This window comes from Melospiza georgiana, chromosome 9 (assembly GCF_028018845.1).
Source record: "Melospiza georgiana isolate bMelGeo1 chromosome 9, bMelGeo1.pri, whole genome shotgun sequence".
NCBI classification, from domain to species: domain Eukaryota; kingdom Metazoa; phylum Chordata; class Aves; order Passeriformes; family Passerellidae; genus Melospiza; species Melospiza georgiana.
In genome coordinates, this window is record NC_080438.1 from 11,270,408 (window position 1) to 11,293,405 (window position 22,998).

Genomic DNA, 22,998 nt, shown 5'->3' on the forward strand with positions numbered 1-22,998 from the left:
AGGCATCAGTGACCAGTAACTGTCCTGTAAATGTGCACCTTTTGTCTTGGTTTGTTCATGTTGTTTCCCCACTTGAGGCTGAAGCAGTTCAATGTTACCATTTGTGATTTATTTCTTTAAAGCTTCTTATGGGACTATATGAACTTATTTTCATGCAGTTTCTTGGTTTAATGGAGAACATAGATTTGAACAGTAATTATTGTCGTACTCATCCCTTCATGCTAGCTGGTGTTATGGTTTCATACAATTTGAAGTACTAGAGCAGCTTTAAATTATTTGTTTCACAATGAGATACTGATGAGAACTTAATCCAGGTCAATGATTTTTGTACTTTAGTATTGGATCTTAATCCAGGTTAGTGATTTTTTTACTTTGATATTGAAGCTTTCCTAACTTCTGAATAACTTGTCTCAGATACCTTTTCAGAACTGAAACATGCTGCTGTGAGGAAGTGGCTTTTGCTTAGTTTTCTATCATGCTTTCTTCATTGCAAAGTCTAGCCTCCTCTTTAATACTTCCTTTAACTTTCTTACTGTATGTAATTGTGAGAATGACTTTAACTAGAGAAATGCCTTTAAAACTTTATTCTCTAATCATATTCTTTTTCAACCATTCTAATTTCTCTGTATTTTCTTGCCAATTATTAGTGTCCCCAGTGGAAAATAAACTAGGGATCTTGAGTGTTTATAGAATTCACTGTGAGGACACATGATGAGCAATTAATTTGTGTGTGGTGTTTTTTTCTCTCCCTCAACTGGCTTTGAAATGGGTAGATTTCTTTTGAATAAAAATTTTCACGTTTTCATAAAAGTAGTCACTGAGCAAAAGTGATTTCCATATTGTTCTGTTAGGAGGTCCTCGAATTTCCTGTGCATGTTCTTGAGTGTCCTCTATTGCAAACAAAAAATTACCACATTTAGCAGACAGTAACTTGATGTGTTTTGACAGATAAGGAAATGGGACAATTTACTTTTTGCTAGTTCTCTGCAGCTGTCAAAAAAATTCATCAGAAATACCCTTGAGTGGCAAGACATACTGGTATTGAAAAAAGGAATGTCATTTGAACCACAGTTTATTGGTCCCCCTGCCATCCTTCAAGAGTCATTTTCCCTTTGAATTACGGAAAGCGGGCTTGCACAAACTTCAGGTTGTGTTTATTGATGGCAGGGTGTACACCTGACAGAACTTAGCAGATGTGTGGGTACCTTGTGCCTCCTCCAGAGAGAAAGAGCTCCTTTCTGCCTGGGGAGATTTTGGAACCGGGTGGGAAGACTTGAGCAGAGAGGCCATGGGAGAGTTTGTCAGGAATTGTGTGGAGGTGTTTGTGTCCTGATGGGGTGGGCTCTCGCTGGTGGCAGATCTGGACAGATTTTGGTGCGGTGTGAGTCACGTTCAGAGCTCACTCGGGTCAGTTGTGTGTGGCACAGCTGTTTGCAGCGGAACAATGAGTCACAGACTTGTGAGTTTCCAGTCCTTGCTAAAGAACGTACCCACATAGCTGCTCTTGTGGTTTCATTTAGAAATAAGTGAGCAGTGCAAGAGTTTAATAATTAGACTTACTAGGTCAAGTACTTGCTATGTACTGATTTCTGGGGTTTTTTAAGAACACATATTGAGAAGTGGCATATTATTGTCATAAATAGAAAAATGCTTGTTTCTGGATCTGAATACAAATATTTCCTATAGCCAGAAAATTAGTTGCAAGGATCTATTCTAATTGTTTTTCCTAATTACTCTCCTGTCCTTGTTACCTGTAACCTCACTTATTCTGATCTATTAAAAGACTGTTGCTGAATATTTTTTCTGTCTAGTTGTTCACACTAAAATATCATCTTGCAACAAATCAAACAAGTTTGTCTTCTGCTACATGGACTCCGTGCTGCTATTCTGCTTATCTGACTTAAAGGCAAGAATTAGCCTTGCAGAGTTGCTGTGTCCATTTTTCTGAAAATCACTATTGTTGCTTCTCCAGTGCTGAGAACTGTCTCCACAGAGAGGCAGAGAAAGATCTATCATTGTTATAAATCCCCAGTTACAAATTGCATATATATTGATTTTGTTTTTCTTTCTAATCTTGTCTCAATAAGCTATTATGCCTTTTAGACTATAGTCACTAATCCAGGATCACACTGTGTTTTATTTAGATTTCATTTTATTTAACTGATTAGTCTGTAGAACAAAACAATACTAAACAAAACCAGACATAAAATGAGATTTTCTAGACAAAATCTAGACATTCTTACAGCTTAGCTCCAATATTTACATTCAATGTGTTATTTTAAAAAACCACCTAAGGAACCATTTGTGTTGAAGTGATGTTCTGTTAGGCAATTAGTAAGCTGATGCTTGTGCAGAGGCCTGGAAGTATGTTACAGCAGCTGCTTGTACTGCTTCTGTATGTGTTCTTTTGTATAACAGGATAGAAAAAATATTTGCCTACAGCTCGCAGGCAGATGCTTTCACTGTCCCTATATTAGGTTGTATGTTTTCCTTTATGCATGCATCAGTGCCAAAACCAGTTATGGGTTACTGCTCATGCAGAAACTTTTAGCCATGACGAGAGTGACTGTTGGTTTTTATGTAGATTTGTGTAAATAGCCAGGATCTTGCTGTGATTTTGGGTTGCCTCTTTAAACTGAATGTTATTGATGATGTGACATTTAGGATGACAGGGACATATTTATACAACCAACTTAAATTGTGTTGTGCTATCACTCACACACTGCTGCTAAATTATGGAATATTTAATTAATTCTACATGTATGGGCATCTTAGATTTTAACTGGATTAATTTTATGAATAAAACAGGATCCAGCTCTCTTCACTAAGTTCAAAAGACCAGCAGAGCACTGAATGAGGACTTCCCAAGTTAGTGGGTCTCTGGTTGCCTTGGTAGATGAGTTTTTCAGGCACTGTTGTAAATTTCTTGTAAATTTAAGGGAAGTGGAAAATCAAGTGTGAAACTAACAGTAATAATTTACACAGCCTTTCTTTCAGGAATGAGGAATACCTTTTACAGGTGTTTTTAAAATGCTTCAAGAAATGTGCTTTTCATGAGGTCACCAATATGTGTGCAGTTCTGAAGTCATTCAACTGTGAGTCAGTAGCATAAAGACTGTGGTGAGTTCTTTACTTTAAAATGATCCTTAGCATTGTTCCTCTATGGACACTTGGCATAATGGGCCAAAACTCAAACCACATTGTACTTTAATAATTAAAATTATTATTTTGGTGCAATGTTCTGTAGTTCTCTTCCCAAGGGGATTGTGAAGCAAGAGTGGAAACATGTGGCAAGATACTTGTACCTGAGGAGGTGTTGGTGGCAGGGTGCCCTGGGTTATTGAGGTGGGGCTTTCATCTTCTGCCCCATGCTCTGAACAGCTCCTCCTTGGCTCCATCAGCGCCCCACCATGTTGCAGTGTGAATCACAGGAACTGCCAAGAGCCAGTAACAGCAAAGCTTCTGCAGTATGGCTGGGGGCCTTTGGCACTGCTGAGGGGTCATTGTGGCATCTGAGGCTTGGGGCTCAGGGGAGGCACTAAGCTTGCTCTGCCTCTTGGGCTTCATGCTGCTCTCTTGGTGACAAGGCAGCTTTCATGTGTGGTTTTTCATGGTCTCCCATGGACTTTACCTGCTGAAGAGCAACATATCTAGTCACAGTTATGTTGGGCTCTTTACTGAGCCGGCCTTCATGTTGTTTATAATGAGCTGTTTGAAACAACCATCTATGTTATGGTAATTTAAGAACAGTTTTCTTAATTGGATTATAGAAAAATATGATATTATATCTTAAGACTCAGCACATAGTATTGTTCAGTAGCGTAGACTTCTCACTGGTGCTCACGTACTCCATTTGAAACCCTGCATCAAATTGCTCAGCGGACTAAGAGTCCAGATGATGCTAAATTATACTCTGCTGCTCAGGTTTCAATGTATTTGGTTTATTCACAATTTGATTTTTTTAGGCTATTACAAATACTCACTTGTGCTCTAGGATTTTAATTTTTTTCTTTTCACATTTTCATAAATCCTCTTTCTCACGAGACCATGCTCATTTTTGTTTTACTCTGTGAGATTCCAAATTGACATTCTTTGAAATGAAGTTTTGGACCATTTCTTGGTGTACCTTAACTGTTATTGTGAGACCAAGGTATCAGTTCATTTAGCTGTCACATGAAATGGGACACATATAGATGTGACAGGTGAATTTCTATGAGCATCCACTTACTTGCCTCTGCTGAGATGATCACAGCTGTTAATTCATACTAGTGGAAGTAGGGATTTATGCAATTTTGACACATCTCCCACACAAATTTGTGTTGCCTTCAATGATGTGTTTCATTTTGGCAGGCAGCTTGGAGGGAGTGAATGCAGCCTTTTAGACAGCAAGTGCCTATAATGGTGTACAAGTGGAATGTTTTATGTCCACTGAACCTTTCTTTCACTGTTTGTCAGCCTTCTTAAGGAAGGAAGCCTACTGCAGTTTCACAAAGATTAATCTGTTTTTAAGTTGGTGGTGTAAATTCAGGTTTTGAAACTTACCAATTCTTGTGCTATCTAGATACTTCACTTGAACCCCCTAATTAGGAGGCTTGCATGTCACTGAACAAATGAAGGGCAGTTTGCTTAATATGGGCTGGATTTCAGAGTGTCATGGTGGGAGACAGTTGTGGGTAAAAACAAGATGTTAGTTCTACATTTTTAGATTTGTATTTTAATTGCCTGTTCCCTCAGAATTTTTGGGAGTTGAGAACTCTTAATGGTTTTGTGTGCTATTTATCACAGGAATTGCAGCTGTGGAGCAAACCACTGTTTCATCTACTTCACCATTGACATCCAGACCAGATTGTTCAGAATAGTAGTCTGTTCCCATAGGGAGCAGTGGAGGATGTAGTACCCAGGGAATTTTGCAAAATGCATGCGCTGAAGCTTGTTTGTGCCCCAAACATTCATTATGCTGTTATGCATTATGGCTCATTATGCCATTGTAGTCTGCTGCATAAACCACAGTACTCCAGTAATCTGTAGTTGTGGTCTTCTGTTTTAAGAAGGATGCAGTGAAATGCAAAAAGTTCAGACGAGGGCAGTAGAGGTTTTTGATTGTATTAAACAAGCAACAGAAAATGAAGAATTTGTCAGCTTTTGGCAAGAGGCAACATAGGGAGGGAAACTAAGAGAGGCCTAGAGAAGAGAAGATTATTTACTATCCTTTCTAGTGTGGAAACAGAGAGGTTGTCCAGTGGAAGTGCTAGGTAGCACTTCTGAGATACCACTATATGGCACTCAATGTAGGAAGGATGGCATTTGGTGGCAGGTCAGTATGTTGACGCTCCAGAGAACATCTCAAATAAAAATGTAAAATGTAAAAAGATAGTCAGTACACTATCCAGCCACTGAGTTTTTGCCTCCAATCCTGCAAATTTATTTTTGGAGTTCGATTTCAATTCATGGCTATTCCCACTGGTTTGTGGTTTGGGCTTCTGGACTTACCTGTTCTACTTAATTGACTTGCAATCCTTGAAGTATTCTCTGAATATATTGGAAACCCCTGTCCTTGCCATGGAGAGAATGGTCTAATAAACTGCAAACCTGAAGTGACACGCCAGCAAAAATAGAACAGCGGATTTTTAAAATAGGTAACTAGAGGACAGTCAGATTCATATTGGGCAATTTGTGGAGGGCTGTACTTGCATCCTTAAGGTCTTGTAGGAATTTGTTCCATGACCTTAAGAATTTGGAAAAGAATACACATATGCAATTTGAGAAAACATTTAAAGTATTTAATGAATGATGCATGTTAACAGTAAAGACTGTTAATAAGAATATTGTTCCTTCCTCGTGGAAATCAAAGACCTAGTACATGATCTGTATCTGCTGGTAAGAAATGGAAAAGCATAGGAGTTATTTGGACTAGATTTACCTTTAATAGGAACTGACAACCCTGTGTAGGTTGTCAGCACCCCCTCCCCTCCCCAGGTGTGTGGAATTGCCATGCAGGATTTAGTGCTGACAGCTTTTGAGAATCTAAGTGCTCAGAAAAGAACAAGTTAGTACATGCTAACTTAAACATGCCCTTGAACCCACACTGTAGTTGTTTGTAAAGGGATTATGTAGTCGAGGTCCAGGGCTGGCTTGTAGGGCCTGTGTTCAGGGCACTACAGCCACAGGTTATTCACCAGGAAGATCCAGCTGAGATGGTGAATTCAGTGGTGCTCTTACTTTTAGGTGTGGGGTAGAAATAAGCAAAAGGGATTGTGCTCCTGTAATGGAGCTGAAGTCAGGTGTGGATCCCCCAGTGAATTATCAGCCTTTAGCTCACGTGTCACACCAGGCAGCTTTGTGTCACACCTCCATTGGGCTCATTCAGGGCTCACCCCAATATTTATTTCCCTTGCACAGGTATAGGGAAAGTAAGAGGTCGTCTTGCGTTATTGTGCTATCGTTAGAGACTTGGTAAAAACCAAGCACAGTCATGAATAAAAGATACCAAGATACAATGGAAGCAGCTCTGTAGTGTGCCAAACTAACAACATGGAACAGATGTGTTGGGTGTTCTCTCTTGCACAGATGTGAAGATCTGTGTTTCATACTGTTGCTGTAAGTTTTTTCATGGTTTCAGTGTGAATATAATTTTTGTTTTCTCTGATTGTAAAAGTGTTGAGAGCTAATTAGTTTGAGGCTTTGCATTCCTTTTGCTGTTTAAATGTATTAGTTAAGCTGGAGGCTTTAGGGTTCCCCCCCTGCCCTACAATAAGTTTAACTCCTTTAGGTAGGTATAGGTTTTGAGGTTTCTGAAAACTAGTAATATTTCATCAGCTAAGTTGAAATGTTGAGTGTTTAGAAAGCTTGTGTTGGGACCAATGACAATCCAAGTAGTAAATCAGTGTACTGAACAGTTTTGTCATTTACAGAAGCAGTTTTCCATGTTACAGTTTTAAGTACACCTTATGGGAGAGTGACTAGTCTTACTTTAAATGGCACTTTCATAAACAGTTTTGCCTGCAGCATTTTAACACCAAAATTTTAACACATTATTTTCTTGTGTTTGGCTTTTATTTCATGTCTCACACAATCAATCAATCAAGTATTTTATTATTTCAGTGCTCTTTGCTCCTGGATCTCTCTTTTAGTCTATTTTGATTTTCTTTTTTAAACTTTTTGTTTTAGTGTGTGTCTGCTCCTTTCCTGTTCCTTTTCCTGGAGTCCTCTTTTCATTTCCTTGTTGTTTTCCTCCTATTCATGTTCTCCTTCGGACTATTTTCCATGTTCCCTTTGCCCTCCTCCTTTTTGCATTTGCTTGTAAAACACTCAGATCTTTGTTGAAAGACATTTTAGAGATGCAGCTTTGGGACATATGACAGATAGGGCTACTTATTTGAAAAGGTAACCAAGCACAGGATCTCCCTAGCCAGTCTCTTTGTGCTTCATGTGGTTAGTACTGTGTTCCAGCTGCTGATTTTTTGACAAGATACTGCAGAGTAGATTTAGTTAAGTCTTGCTAGTGGGGAACCAAGGGCTACTGTAAAAACTGCTCTTTGCAACAGGGTGCTGTCCTGAGTTCTCCCGTCCCGTTTCTTGCCAGTTACTCTTAGGGAATTCCTGTAGTGGGGGCTTGATGATCTAAGTGTTCCCATGTATTGCCCGTTTCATGGCTTGTGGGAGCACTTGACTTCAGGGCACAGAGAATTTCCATGTCTCTTTGCTCTCACTTGCTCGACCAATGCTTTAATGCCAAGGAGAGAGTTAGTAATGCATAAAAAGTCTTGAACTTCTTTCTCTGCCCTCTATTCACTCTGTATCAGTATTAATGGAAGTGGAGCATCCTTTGTGCTTCCTCAGCTCTTTTCCAAGTTTCAATTTCCATTTTCTTTCTTTGAAGCACAGAGAAGAGCAAACATACATAAACAAAACTTCATACTCAAGCCAAAATGTGATAGACACAATTGAATTGTAGTCAGTTAGGAATTTTAAGAGCTTTCCTATGAATATTTAATTACTACATTAACTGAGCAAATAAAGAACATGCTATTAATATTCATACAGTGTTAGCAGTGGTTCAGAGGAATTTAATTCGTTTTATAGTTCATACAGCATCTTGTGTTGTGCAGGCCTTCAAAGAATGCCCACACCTGGAAAGGTAATAACACTACAGGTCTCCCAGGCTGCTCCTTAATCCTATGAATTAAGGTGTCTGTTCTTCTTTGCATAGCACATTTCCTAGTAAAATGCTTCAGTTATGTAATGATATCAGAACCTCAAGCAACTCTACAAAGAGCTCAGTGTGCTGTCTCCTCCATATTTATTAGTGTACCTGCTCTGTGGCTTTTTGAGAGCAAAGTTTGGGAGGTATTTAACATTTGCTTGGTTTGCTTCTGCTTAGGGCTTTAGAAATATTGATCCTCTGAATGATTGAGGTGGTTTGCTGAACAAGAGGTCAAATGCAGAATGTAAAACTGAATTCCTTTGATGTGAGTGACGTGCTCTTCCTGTGTGTGTTAGTTTCTTTTTTAAATGTAATTTGCAAGTTAATAGATTTTATCTAAGAATAATGCTTACTTGCCTGCTAGCTTTCATTTGCTTATTGAAAATAGGATCACTCATCCTCTTGTGTTGTCTTGCTCTGTAAATTCCTTATGGCCCTTTTGCCTTAATTTAGTAAGACTCCGGCTTTAAAGATTTTTCCAAGAAAAGCTGCACACATGTGAACAAGAAAAATGTTACAAATGCCATTCCTGAGTCCGACATTGCTCTTTTCTCTCCTGCTGGCTTATGAAAAGACATTAATAGAAGTTGAATTAAGACTTCATCAGTGGGTCCATACTTCATTCACTTAGAAATCATTACAGCTATTTTTTACTGCATATAGTGATAATTACTCCTTTTGGCAGAGCAGAACTAATCTAATGTACTTTGGCTGCTGAAATCTGTGAAGAGCCAGGAATGATTTCTGTATTGAATTGTTAACCCCGACTGTACAATTCTGTCAGAATCACAGTGGGGCTTTGTCTGAGTATCTAGTAATCTGGTGTTAATTAACATACAGATAGTAAAAAGAAAATAATTGTGGCATCTAGTTAGAAGTATAATGTGCTCCTATTTTAATAACCCTCCTTTTGGGATTGTTCTGTCAAAGATGGCATGTGATGGGGAACTGTCCAGCCTGGCTTATGGAAAGGAGCTCTTGATATACGAGCAGCTGTATCTCTAAGTACCTGATTTTCTCCCTTTATGGGATGTGGCTGAAAGAATTGTAAGGAAGCTGGAAGTTTCCTGTGCATGCACACTGTGTAGGCACTGATGAAACCCTTGGATCTTTATCTATCTGTAGTTACTGTTGCTCTTTTATGTGTGCAGGTTCATGGTACAGTTTTGGTCTTGCTGCTGTGTAACTTTGGCTTGGTGACTCGAGGTGATGGTGCTGTTTGCTCATGGTAGCAAGTACTGGGATCTCTCTCAAATTCAGACTCAGCAGGATTTGAACAGCATTTTAATGAAGTTGATGCTGTTCCTATCAGCACAGTTGTTGCAACAAATACCAATGCAAATGGAACAAGTGAGAAGACGGGAATCTGCAACCCTCAGGGCATGAATCAACTTCTTGAAGGAAATTTTGAGGGAACAAGTTCTGTTTCAATGCTTTCTTTCACTGAAACAACTTGCACTTATCAATCTTGGTGACAGAATGTACAAAAGCAATTTTTCCAGTTAAATCCATTATGGAAATGTTTGCATTTCTCCTCTTGCTTAACAGGTATAAGTGCAGCATTTTCCTTTTTGCATGTATTCTCATGAACAGAGTGGGGAAAAAAAAAGAGAGATTCCTAGCTAATCTGTTCTCATCATCATTCCAGGAACAGATAGGAAAGGTCAGGAGCTCATGTTTTGTCGTAAGCACTGAGGGTGTAGAAAGTGCATTTAAGTGTTATGGCAATGATTTGCTTTTCTGTTCTTCTGACTTCTATTCTTGTTTAATTCTGCTTTTCTAAGAACATAAATAAGCAATAGAAAAACCTCACATATTGACAAACTTGAATATGCTTCCTTGCATGTAACATCAGTATTTCACAATTGAAAAAACAAAGCAATTGTACCTTCTGAGATGTGTCAATTTAAGCCACATTTGCTCCTCTCATTGCTTCTTTTATATATGTGTTTTCAAAGCCTGACCTTTCCTCAGCTATTTTTGCTGTAATATGCTGTAATGTAAAATGCCATTACTTTTTGATTTTGCATAGAAGGCTCTTTAAAGATAAGGCAAAGACAAATTGCTGCAGCTGTGTAGTTTATAAAGTGCTGCCATTTAGAGGAGGAATAGGAGGGGAAGCTTTCAGGACTTTGTGTGGTTGGCATGCCTTGTTTCTTCCACAGGGTATGAAGTGTATTTAGTGAGAAATGGGCTAAGTAGAATCCCTTTTCTATGTTTTTTACTCTTTTATTATAACTTCTACATGATGGTGGCTAGGAGCAACTGGTCTCATTCTCTTTGCAGTTATTGGGAGCCTCCTGAAGTCTGTGTGGGGCTGGGAACTCAACAAGCACAAAAACCTGTGAAGTGTTGAAGGGATGAGTATTCCATGCCAGCAAAAGTGAATCACACTGGGGGGGGGGGAAAAAACCACCTTTCCTGTCAATAAGTGACAGTGATCCAGTCTGGATTTAATACCCCTTATAGCCTAGCATCTGCTTAGACTGCCTTAGATAACTCAGGCTTCAGTATGTTCCTAGTTTGTCTTCAGGCAGTGTGGATGGCCGATCCAGACAAGGGAGCTGCCAGCTTCCCAGGCTTGTGACTGAATATCTGTGCTTGTGACTCAATCATCATCATAAAAAGGAGGTGGAGGTTGAAACAAATACAAACAGCTTTTTTCCTCCTTCCCACTATTGGTAATTAAAATAATAAAAAAAGTGAATTAGAACTCTGTCTTTCCTGAATACTTGTCATTTCTTGGCCTTTCAGTTTTCACTCCCCTGACGGGTGTTGCTCTGTTGGAATTTCATTAAATGTCTTGTGGCACAATTTGATCTTCAGAGCTCTTTGTGTTGGTTTCTGAATGCCTGTAGAAGTGCTTTTAGTACAAAGGATAGTCTAGATACTGAATATTATGGTTTGTATCAAAAAGACCTTTATTCCATTGAAGTACTTCAGTGCCAAAATATATTTTTTGAGAAATACCTCTTAGATTATGGGAATAGAGGTTATATGATTTTTTCCCCCCATTTTTTCTTTTGCATTTCATCTTTCACTTCATTAAAGGTCTGGTTTGAGAAATCCTTCTTCCCTGTGGGCAGCTTCAGACCTGCCTGTGCTTTTAGTATCCAATTAGTCATTTCTATCAGTACCCTTTGTGAAATAGTTTGTGCCTTTCTGTCAGTGCACACAACAATGTTCTGTGTGGAAAAAGCTTCAAATAAATGTTTTTGTGTGAAGTGGCAAATATTGTGGGGGAAAACAGTGTACTGTTTCTGTGGGACCTGGTATAATTTGATTTGCCCATTGTCTTGTGTTTAAGGTTCAGACAAATACAATCCCAATTATATAAACCACACCTGCTTTTTTAAGGTGGGAGACCTACTTTTTCCCCCAAACTTGCCTGTCATTTCAATAAATGCTGTTAGTGCCTCTTGCAAAATTACATTCAGTGTAGAACAGACCAGAGGCCACTAGAACCTATTCCATAAACCCACAGTGGTTTATCACAGGAGTTACACCATTTCAGCAGCCCTGACAGTGGCTGCGTTATGTAGTACTGAAACAGTAGAATGTTTTAGAAATGTTTTCATAATCTGTAGCTGTTAATACAGAAAAGTGTGTTCAGGCTCCTGAGCCCCCGTCACAGAACCACAGAATGGGGATGGGTTGTGATTTCTGTCCATCTGTCTCTGGTGCTGGATATAGTCTCCTCTCAAGGCATGTCTGCGGATCAGCAAGAGAGAAGTTGAATTTCTCACTAGTGTCAACTTTTTTGTGCTCATGGCTTATACTACCCTACTGCAATATTGTACTGATCTGTGAACTGAGAATTCTGGACTACTGTAGTGTAAGCCATGTAGTTTAAAAAAGGGTGAAAAAATGCATAATGAACTATTCCAAGGGAATGTTTTTAAGTTATGTTTTTTTTTTTTAAATGGAGACCAGTTCTTGTACTGCAAGACAGTGTTTCCTGTGGAGGAGACTTTGAGTGAGGTTTAGCTCTCCTTGCATCTCTGAAAACTGGGTACCCAGCTGCTCTAATGATCTCCCTTGTGGTGTGCTGAACTATAATGTTTTCTTTTGAAAAAAGAAACACAATAATGCAGTAGGCTTCCAAATATCCTGAGGACTGTCCTTACTAATGAGAGGCTGCAGAGTGATGGTGCCTTTTTCTGTGAGGAAGGTTGTCTTTTATAGAACTTCCTAGATTTTAGCAGTATGCTCTTTTTTAATTTGGAGGCTTCTCTTACTAATCTTTACATCTTCATACAATAACTGCAGTGATAAAAGCCTTTGTTGTCAATGAGGCACACTGTTTCTTTAGAAGATTGCAATATAAAGTTTTGGAGAGAATTCTGAAAGTTTTCTGGGTAATGTAATCAAATAATTTTTCTGAAACATTAGCAGCACATAACAAGAGGTTTTAAAAGACTTTTTCATATATTGTACTGCAAAATGGATTCATTCAAATATGAATATGCTTTTGGTTCTAGTAGTTTTGCAGCTTTATCCTTGTAGCTGCTGTGGTTACCTTAATAGTATTAAGAATTTCATTTTGATTTTACAAGAGAAAACTGATGGACATGGAATCATCATAGGGCCAACTCAAACTCACTAAGCAGTCTTTGAAGTTGCAAGGGGTTAGACTGTGATGTCAGGACACCTCTCCTGCTGAAGGCACTGCCTGGCACACACTCAGTGATGATGTGTTCCCATCTCAAGCACAGGCAGGTTTGACAGATTCTTACCATTGGTTTCTAGAGCCTGCAAGACATGTTAGGTGTTATATGGCTATTGATATTAAATCATAATTAGCTTAAACCTGCTTAACATAATGATACATGCTAATGAATTAGCATTTAAAAAGCAAAAAAAGAGGGGCAGAGGAAGATAAGGAATTAGATTCTTACTGTTAAAATATTCCAAAGAATTTGATTTACTACTTAGAGTGTTGGTGCTTTAACATTTCCTTGGAAACATGTGAGCTTGTAATTTCTTGTAAGATGCTTTCTAATCTGCTTAGCTATAATTCATAGTAACAATAATTTAAACAAAACGCTGATGTCAGAAAATTACTTCAAAGTTCTTTAAATTTAGAGACAGCTAATAAATCTTGTTGGAAAAATGCTGCCATATTTATCTTTCATTGTAGGAGATGTCTGGTAAGAACAGCTGGAGAGGTTTTGCTGAAGGGAGAGGACATCTTGTTTGTGAAAAACTGCTGAACCCTTAAATGGTTCTTTTAGCTATATTAAGAAGCTAAATGCAACTCACTAAAATGCTCTTTAGCAAATCTAGGTCAGATTTTAGGCCCATGACATCTCCTGTCTCTCCCTTAACTTCTTGTTCCTTTTAGAGGTAAACAATTTAATGCAGCTGTAAGCTTTCTTTGCACTGGGAGACTTCAGCACTAACTAATACAAGCTCAAAACATAGGTTTCAAAAAGGCAGCTGAATTTTCCAGTGGGAAATCATTGGAAAATTTTTGAGAATTTTGTCGTAAGAAAATAGATGGATATTCAAGTTGAACCAGTATTGTGCATTGGACAAACCTAGTGGCCATTGATGGCTTTTAAGCAGAATAATAAACTATGGGGAAAAATACAACAGAAAACAATAATAACTTGGTATGGGCCATCTTGTTTTTAAACCTCATTTTAAAGACCAGCTCATTTTCTGATTCTTTCTGCCTATGTGATGGAGGAGGAAGCACATATATTGAACATCTGTTGGCCTTCTAACCTTGCAATTTTGACTTCAAAATTATAATCACTGCAAAACCAGATAAGCTTGCCACATTGACTAAGCAAGCTTGACTAATTCTTAAAATTGCACTTGGCATAAAAGCAGTCTGGCCTAAACACAGCGTTGTCCTTGGGCAGCTCAGTGTGTAGCCCAGTGATGACTGCCCCGTGAGAGCTGGGAGGTGCATGCTGGAGATGCTCTTGGAAAGAGGGAAAAAGGTGGAGGCTGCAGGTCCACCCAGCACAGCTGGGAATCCTTAATGTTGGTGAGAACCTGGTCAGTCACAGGTGCTCTCCTGGCAGCTTTGGGTTGCACAGGAATGGTTTCTGTGATGCTTTGTGAGCAGTTGGTTGGCTGCCCTGATGTCCATGGCCGTTGACTGGAGCTGTCTGCTCTTGCAGCATCTCTCGTTGATAAGTGCTTTCAAATGTGTGCCCTTGCAGTAAATCTGGTCTATCAGGTGCTCCTCTGTTCCTGTGACTCACTGGGTAGCTCTGTAAGATGTGAAGTAGGGCTGCCTGTTGAATTGGTACAGCTGTGACACTCAATATCAAAAATACTGCTTTGATCAAACCAGGAAGATGTAATATATAGCAATTCTATAATCCATCCTAATGTGAGTGATCCTCATGAATCTGCTAAAACATGCAGAACTCTGTTGTAATACTGAGTTGCTGTGTCAGTACTTTTAAAATGCATATTCAAACCGTGGTGCAGGGTCCTTTGAAATGCTGCTGCTTATAAATATTGTATTTGCTTTTTAGCTGTGGTTCATAAGACTACAGCAGCATCTTTAGGAAGCTGATGTCCTCACAAGGTGCTAACACCTCATGGAGCTAATTGTTATCAAGAGTGCATATCCCCCTTTTTAGCTATCCCTCTGAAGTTACTCATGCTCTTGACAGTTGCTGTCTTTTGGCCTGGTAAGGTATGGCAAACAAAACAATCCACAGGAAAATCCATTAAAAGCCTTTTAAGGAGTTCATTGTGGCAGAGGCTTTATTCTTTTTCAGACTCAGATGATCATTGATGCATGTGGATAACTTAGAGGGAAACTGCCTTTGATTCAGTATGGAATTCAAGGTGGTCTGAGCATCTTAAATGTCTGCTACGTAAATTTAAATGACTTCACTGCAAACTTCATCTGCTCTTCTATGCCAGATGGAGAATATGTATTCACAAAGTCTTTAGTGTGTGAAAACACTGCACATGCATTCCTTAAACATTCAAACTAGAATTTAACAGATGAAATGATTGAATTAAGACCAGTGGAGGATCACAGCATAGAGGAAGTGCTCACTTAGAACTAAACGTATTGGTTAATTACATGGTGTGTTTGGGACCAAAGTGAGCATGTATATTGCTAATTTACACACTTGACACGTGGCATTTCTGTTTTCTTTCCCCTAGTTTCTCTGCTTGAAGAATATAAGGACTTTTCTTTCGGCATGTTGTGAAATCTTTGGAATGAAGAAAAGTGAACTTTTTGAAGCATTTGATTTGTTTGATGTGAGAGATTTTGGAAAGGTAAGGATGCTCTTGATTGTATCCCAAGTAACACCTTTGTTCTGCTGCTTGCACAGACAATACATTTTTTTGGTAGCTGTGATATAAAAGTTGTGAATAATGTATGAGCATTAGTTATGAAAAAATAGTGGAGAAGGATTACGAAAGCAGAAAAAGTAGGTTTGTATTGGAGGGCCTAAAAAAGGGCAGGGAAAAATACTTGGCAAGAAAGTTCTGAGCAGATGAAAAGCCAAGATAAATGGTTTCAAAGATGCTGAGTTAAAGGGAAATGAAATGGAAGAAGATAAGTTGTGGGTGAGTGCTGCCTGGTGAAATCACTTGGGCATAAGTTGTGTGGATTCAGAAACTTTGGGCCTGTACATTGTGAGCCCATGTGGTGGCACAGAACATGTTTCTGTAGTCTCGGGTGCTTGAAATTCACCCAGAGAATTTGCCCTTGTACAATTAGTTTTTGATGGTTACTTGTTTTTTTTTTCCTAACCTGCTGTAAAGCTCAAGACACAGCTATGATAGGTTAATGTGACTATTCATATTTACAAAGTATATTTACAGTGTATTCTGTAAGTCTGACCACTTATTCTACATGTAAAGCTTTTTCCAGTCTGTTGTTCAGCCTCCTACTGTTTGATCTGTTATTGCCAACATGTTTAGTTCAATTTCAGTTTCTGCTTTTGAGTCATAGTATCATTACCTAATTTCACAGGAAAATGTCTAAAAATAATCTGAAGTAGCACTAAAAATAGTTATTTATTCAAATTTAGTGTTATCTTTAGCATTATTGCTTTTTAAAAGAGATCATAATTTTACTATCTGAATTTTATAAACTTTTCTTTTTATAAGCAGACATAGAGGTAAAGGTGATGTAAGAGTGCAAGAATGAATCAGGGCAGCAATGTGATTGTTTGAAATGGGTCTGTGATTATCATTAACCAAAACAGCTAATTATTTTTCTCAATCTTTTGTCTGGGTTTAAGTCTTTTGAGCATTAAATTAGATAAACTGATAATTGCACCTGTTCAGTTTTGCTAAATGTCTTGTCTTCACAAATCATATTTAAGATATTTCATTAAAATATGGTCCTTTTGTACAAATTTGGCTCATTAAAAATGAGATTTGTTATTGTTTTGATTATGCAAGTAGCAGAGGAATTGAAAATTGCTGGATTTTGTTTTGTGTGCACTAGCTGTGTCCTATTTAAGGTATTTACGTCATATTTCAAAGCTTGATTCAACCTTTGATACCTATGCCTAAGGAATTTTTTTTCGTATTGCATGTTAAAATTGCTTGCTGAAAGTTTCTCATTTTGTGCCATGTAAAGATACCCTGTTTTTAATACAGTCTAGTTTTAAAAAAAGGTTTTACAGTGCAAATTATTCTTGCTGCATCATTGAATACTCATCAAAAACAGTTTCTGAATTAATGGGGAATTTAACCCAAAAACATTTCTGGTACTGTTGATATGTAATTTTAACAGAATTTATTTTGGAATATGACTTTACTTAAATAGAAATAACTGGTTTATAAAAAAACAAAACAACTGTATTTCATCCATGTTATTTAATTGTTCTTCCCAAAGTCAATTTGAATGTTGAGACATGGATTTTTTTACTGTTTGTGGCCCCCGTATAGCACAAATAGACTAATTATGCCTGGAACTTGTTTTCCACTTGCAGTGCATCCAAGCAATGACTTCTCTAGTCTAGGTCACCTTTCTTGGAAAGCTATCAGGTGAAACTGCAGTGACAAATGCGAGAGGTGCTGCTGTGTGGGATTCTCTCATGAGATGAGTTCTGTGCGTGGGAGCAGCTGCTCGAGCAGAGGTGGGGATGCTGGGTTGGACAGGGCTGTGCAGCCCTTGCCATGGGCAGCTTTCAGGTGCCTGATGGCTCTGCTGCTGAGTTGCTCCCACTGGGTGCTCGTGTGGAACCTTGCCATGCACAAGTGGAGCTTGGCATAGGCAGAGTTCAGAAGGGCTGAGCTGTATGTTTTATAGCCTGGGCAAGTGAGTACATAGTGACCTTCTGAAAGGGGCTGTGAGTTTCAGACCATCTATGGAAGTGGAAGGAAAAATGGTAACTGTATTAAATTAATAAAATTGCAAGTAAAGAAGAGGTGTGCTGAGTTATTTGTGTTCCTTTAAGTGTATTGTTTGTACAGTAAGCAGAAAATATCTTCAAGTGGCATGGGATTTCAATTCCATATCTAATAATGTATTTACTACTTTGGAAATTCTGAGTGTTAGTAACAGTGGTAAGAATAGGAAAGTGTATCTTTTTCAAGTTGTTCTTTGCTTTTCACTTGGCTTTGAACTTTCCCCTTCATTATATTTTCCTGTGAATAACAACTGTGATACAGCTGTACATGTCCAGCTTCCTTGAACAGATGTTGTATGTATGCAAAAAGCCAAAAAGATAGTGCTGCAGATTTTTCCTGCTGCTGCAAGCAAGTCATCCTGCCATTTCTAAAAAAGTTCTTTAAACTGCTCTCTCTAAATGTGTGCAAAATATGAATGATCTTAAAATGATTACAGGTGTAAACAAAGAGAGGAGTATGATTTTAAACTATCGTTTTCTAAACTCTTGCTCAAATAGGTGATGTGATGAGTGTGTGCATTACTTTTTATGCATTTCAGTGTACTGGAAGCTCTCTTCAGATGTCTTAGTTCTGGTGAGATATAAATAAACTGTTGCTGAAGTGTCTCTGTAACCCTTATCTGGGACTTTTAAATGTTTCAGTTTAGTTTATAAAGAAATTGCGATTGAATTTATTATCTTAAGATGGGATGTTTTGTTTAGTATGAAGACTTTAGTGAGTATTTAAACATGCTAGTGGAGGGAACAATAGCCATGTGTCAGCTGTAAATGAACAATGTGCCTTCAAGGAAGTAAGGTTGAAGGGGAGAAATAAGGTGAGAGACCTGGTTAGGGCAACCAATTTTATTTTTTTTTAATATTCTGATATTTTTCAACTCTTTAAAATGGCAGACAAACCCTGAGCATTGTAGAAGTAGCAGCTGTATCCTGCCAATATAGTTATAAGACTTTTAACAGCCTTTTGAAATACTGGTTACAAAATGCTGTAATGGTGAAGCTTGCACTTAGTAGTTAGAGGTAAATGAGCTGTTTCCAGATGCTTTGACATAGTGTATGGAAATTTGACTTGAACTTTGTGCTCCACTTTTCAGAGACTTTGATCTCTTACTGATTAGAGAAAAAGAAGGGTGTATGTGGAGTGAACGGGAATCAGAGGTGAAGCTGAAGTAGCAACATGTAAATAGCTAAAGAATAGGGTAAGAAAATAGCAAGAAGGTAACCTCATGTGTTTTTAATGTACATTCTGTATGAATATTGATATTAGCTGTTACAAGATTAGAGTTTTCATCTCTTTAAAATATAACAGCCCAGTTTCTTATTTTTAGACAGTGGGTGAAAAAAGAGGGGCTACATTACACAGGAGTAGGAAGGTTCTTTAAATCGTGCTTTTAAAAACTATATATAGCTTGGTTTTCTTGGAGTTTTGTGTCATTCACCCATTCCCACTCATTCACCTTTCTATCAGTAAATTTCAGTGTTGTTGCATTAAGTTCCTGACAGAGCATGAAATGCCCTCCCACACACTGGAGGTGCCAGACAGTGTTTTCATTCTGAATTCCATGCTGGAGAGTCATTTTTCACTACCTCAGGGCTGTCAGGTTCTTCCTTTCTACCTGTGTGCCAGAATAAGCAAACACTGTTGGTACTTGTTCTTTCAGCTCCGAGCCCTGCACACTCCTCCAGCAGCAGCCTTTGTTGCTTGCTGCACCACAACAAATTGTTGCTATCCCTATTCTCTGAAGGAAGTTTGTAACTAATGTCTTGCAGAAATGGGAATCTGAGGATTAGTTCTGTTGATGTCAACAGATGCTCCCTGGATTCAGAGAGCTGTGTTTGGGGTCCTGTGGGGGGAAATGGTGTCCAGCAAGTGTCAGAAAAACACCCTTTGTGTGCCGTGCTTTTAAATTTCCTAAAGAATGTGTAGCTGAGCACCAAGTGTTTTCATGATATAACTGATATAATATAAACATAGAAATCCCCCTTGTAGGGGTACTGCATTAGATGTCTAGAAATAATGTACAATATTCAATTGTGATTTTAAAAAGACAAACAAGGAGCTCAAATATCAAGTGCCACCAATGAAATAAGTACCTAATTCTTTAAAAGCATATAACAATGCCTAGTGTAGCTTACTCTGACACTTAAAAGGCTGCTTTATGGGGAAACAAGCAACTGCTGTGAAAATATTGAGTTGCATATACTCCAGTCACATAGTTGATCATTTCAGTCACTCCCTTACTGCAAAGGAAATCTGGGCAATGATGCAGGAGAAAGTCATACTGAAGTTGAGAATCCTAGTGTGTTAGAATTCCCTCAGGTTTAATGGATTCCAGGAAGATTGGACAGATGTGCGTGAAATACACACACCAAAAACAACACAACAAAAAGCAACTGTTATTATAAAAATTAGACATCCTTCCAGGAAAAGTGTCTAAAAAATCTTCAGTAAAAGTGAAACAGTTCTGATTATCTGCAGTTGTTTCATGTTGTTTGCTGAGTTTAATTAGTGGAATAACAGAGCAAAAGATGATCACTTCATGCTCACAGAGTTGTATTAAAGCTGCAGAACATGCCAAAACATAGTATATTTTTGTGAAGATACTAAAATGAAGAGATTGGACTGATAAAAACAAGCCTATCATTAAATGCAGAGCTCTGTATCTTCACTGTCTGAGCTCTTTCAGTTGTGAAATAAACTCCAAAAATATTCTTGGTGGTTTGCTCAAGAAGCTAGCTTGTTTTCAGTGTAGCATTTCAGTGAGATGGACTGGTTTGGGATAAAGGACACTTGAACTTCTCCAAGATGTACTTCTATGTGTGGAGGAAGGAAGAAACAGACGAAAGGGACAGGTTTCAGCTTTCTTCTCCATGGAGATGCTTTAGACAAAATGTACAAGAAGATACTAGCCTGTTGCAAAACTGCTGAAATGCTTGCTATGTAGGGACCTTTTTTGTTAGTTACCACTGCTGTTTGTGTAGAAATAAAAAAAAAGTCAAGTACTTAGTAGACTCCCTAAAATTATCCTTTAAATGGTAAAAAAATCACTTCCAGCCCCAAAGAACATAAATTATGGTTTTGGGCAAAGCATTGAGGTGGGTGAAAAAGTGGGGTGAGTCATGGTATAGCTCACGAACCACCTTTCTGAAATGTCCCTGAAAACTTGCAGAAATGGTTTGCCATGGTGTAACCAGGGAGACTGTTACCAATGCTACGTAAGTTTAGTGTCATTAATTGTAACACTTGGTTGCAGTGATCATTGCCAGGTAGTCTGCAAATGTCTAGGCATTTATCTTCAATAAGCCTAATAGCATTAGCAAGAACTTGTAGCTTCTGCATGAGCATGTGTATTTAGGCCAGAATATTTCAGGGTTATGGTCTTGCATGTTTCTGTTCTAGAATACTGGTGGACTGTCACCTCACTGGTCTTTCAAAATGGCGTTTTATTAATTTTTCAGGTCTGTCACAACTTTTAAAGTTGCATTGTTGGCTTCCAATTGATGAAAAAGTTAACAATAATGTTTGGGTTTGACCGTATAACAAAGCATTGAATGCAGCACAAATACTTTAATTTAATTTAATTTGATCATTAATGAAAAATTCTCATCCAAGAGAGTGTTTGGGATATTTCTGTTCTATAATGTAGTCATGTTAGTTTTTCAGCAAATGTTATCAGTTAAGAAGCTAAGGTTAACAAACAACTGTTAATATGAGAGAATAAAGCTGAGTTTCTGTGCTCATTTCTTTGTTTTTAAGACCACCATGTCCAAATGTTATCTGTGTGTGATTGACCTATCTTGAGGACACTGAACTCATAACATGGAACTCTGGTAGTGTACATTTTGTGTTGAGGTGAAAGTTTTTGAGAAAGAGGAGGGTTGAAGCATGAGTAGCTTTAACAGGTTTTAAGACTTAAATCTTCTCACACATTTGTTTTTACAAATGTTTTTAAACTTTATTAATTCCTTGTAGTGCTTGTAATACAGGCATTTCAGTACCCAGAAGGTGGTGAAACTGACATCTAAATCCAGACTTCCTAAATTTACAAATATCGGTTTAAATAAGAACATTATGAACTATAAATAAAACCAGAAGGTAATAAATGAGTGATTTGTAGAGGAAGTTCATATCAAATTTGAAGAGGTTTGTGTGTGTATTTTCTTCTGTGATAGTGAAATTGTTCACTGCCAAAGAAGGGTAGGAAACATTTTTTGTCTTGAAGTAAGGTCGTGTGCAAGATATAGTAAGATCCTTATTCAAAAGCAGTAGTAAAGTGAATACCCCATTTAAAATGGGAAACGATTTTGTGCAGGATCTAAATAAAAGGTATTCAGTTTCTTTTTGGTTTATCCATGAAGGAGTTTGATTATATCAAGCTTAGCTTAATTACTATGGTGCTGGTAGACTGTTCTTTCCTAATGTTCAGTGTGGTGCCTTTTGCCTGAGCAAAAGCTGACCTAAGCAGCACTATGGATTACCTAGAATACAGAGTTTTGCACTCTTCCCAGCTTTTCTTATTGCTTCCTGCAGTTCACTTTGCATCTTAGCTGACTGTATCTTGACAAAATTGAAGATAAGGAGGCAGGGAAGTGCAAACAAATGAAAATGGTGTTGAAAACTGAACAACTTGAAATATTTATCAATCCCCATGTTGCTTGCCAAATGTCTTTGATTGTATTTGTTAATGAAGACAACAGTAGTTCAATTACCTTGATATATTATTATGCATAATTTTTTATAAAGTAATGAATTTTATTACTTTTATTACTCTATTCTAGAAGGAAGAATTTAGAGAGTTACTAAGTAAAATGGCTAAATTTGGTTTTTTGCCTCCTTTTTTTTTTTCATTGGAATGATCTGAGGTACTGAAAGATGCCTTCTCACCATCCTCTCTCCCTTCTGCCTTTCTTCCCTCCATCTCTTCTATATAATGGGTTTCAAAGATGATTGAAGGGCATCTGTGCTGAACCTCCACCAGAGTGACTGGGCTACTCTTGGACTCCCCCTCAGAGGCACAAATTGGCAGCTAGGGGGATGTGGTTTAAACCATCACCTAGCCAATGCTATTTCCTCTGAAGAGCTAGGCATGAGGAGCATTCTTCAAGAGAAGCTGCTCCTGACATCCTGGGCCACACTTGGGAAGTGTTCCTGTGCTGGGGGAAAGCCAGGCAGGCCAGGATTTCTCAGTCTGCGGAGATCCCCCTCTTCCAGCAGGCAAGGAGGTGACTGCCTGCAGCTCTGTACGGTTGGGAGGTCTGTGGAAAGCAGGAGTGCACTTGAGTGGAAATTCCAGTAGTTGCACCATGTTTCTTTGTAAGTACAAAAAGCTCAGGGTTTGTTCAACCTGAGGCATGCTCTGGTTGTTAGACTGCTTGCAAATTCATTCACTGCTTTTTCTGTCCAGCTTCAGGAGAAAGTGAAAGCAGCAGTGAGTGGTTTGCAGC

At 38.3% G+C, this 22,998-nt stretch overlaps 1 protein-coding gene across 3 annotated transcripts in view; it reads left to right on the forward strand.

Moving 5' to 3' along the window:
* VAV3 (vav guanine nucleotide exchange factor 3) overlaps positions 1–22,998 on the forward strand; it is a 147,257-nt gene that overhangs the window by 12,599 nt on the left and 111,660 nt on the right. For all 3 annotated transcript variants that reach the window (XM_058030245.1, XM_058030247.1, XM_058030246.1), the window contains exon 2: positions 15,347–15,463. In XM_058030245.1, coding sequence (XP_057886228.1) covers positions 15,347–15,463 — 117 coding nt within the window. The remainder of the gene's footprint in view (positions 1–15,346; positions 15,464–22,998) is intronic.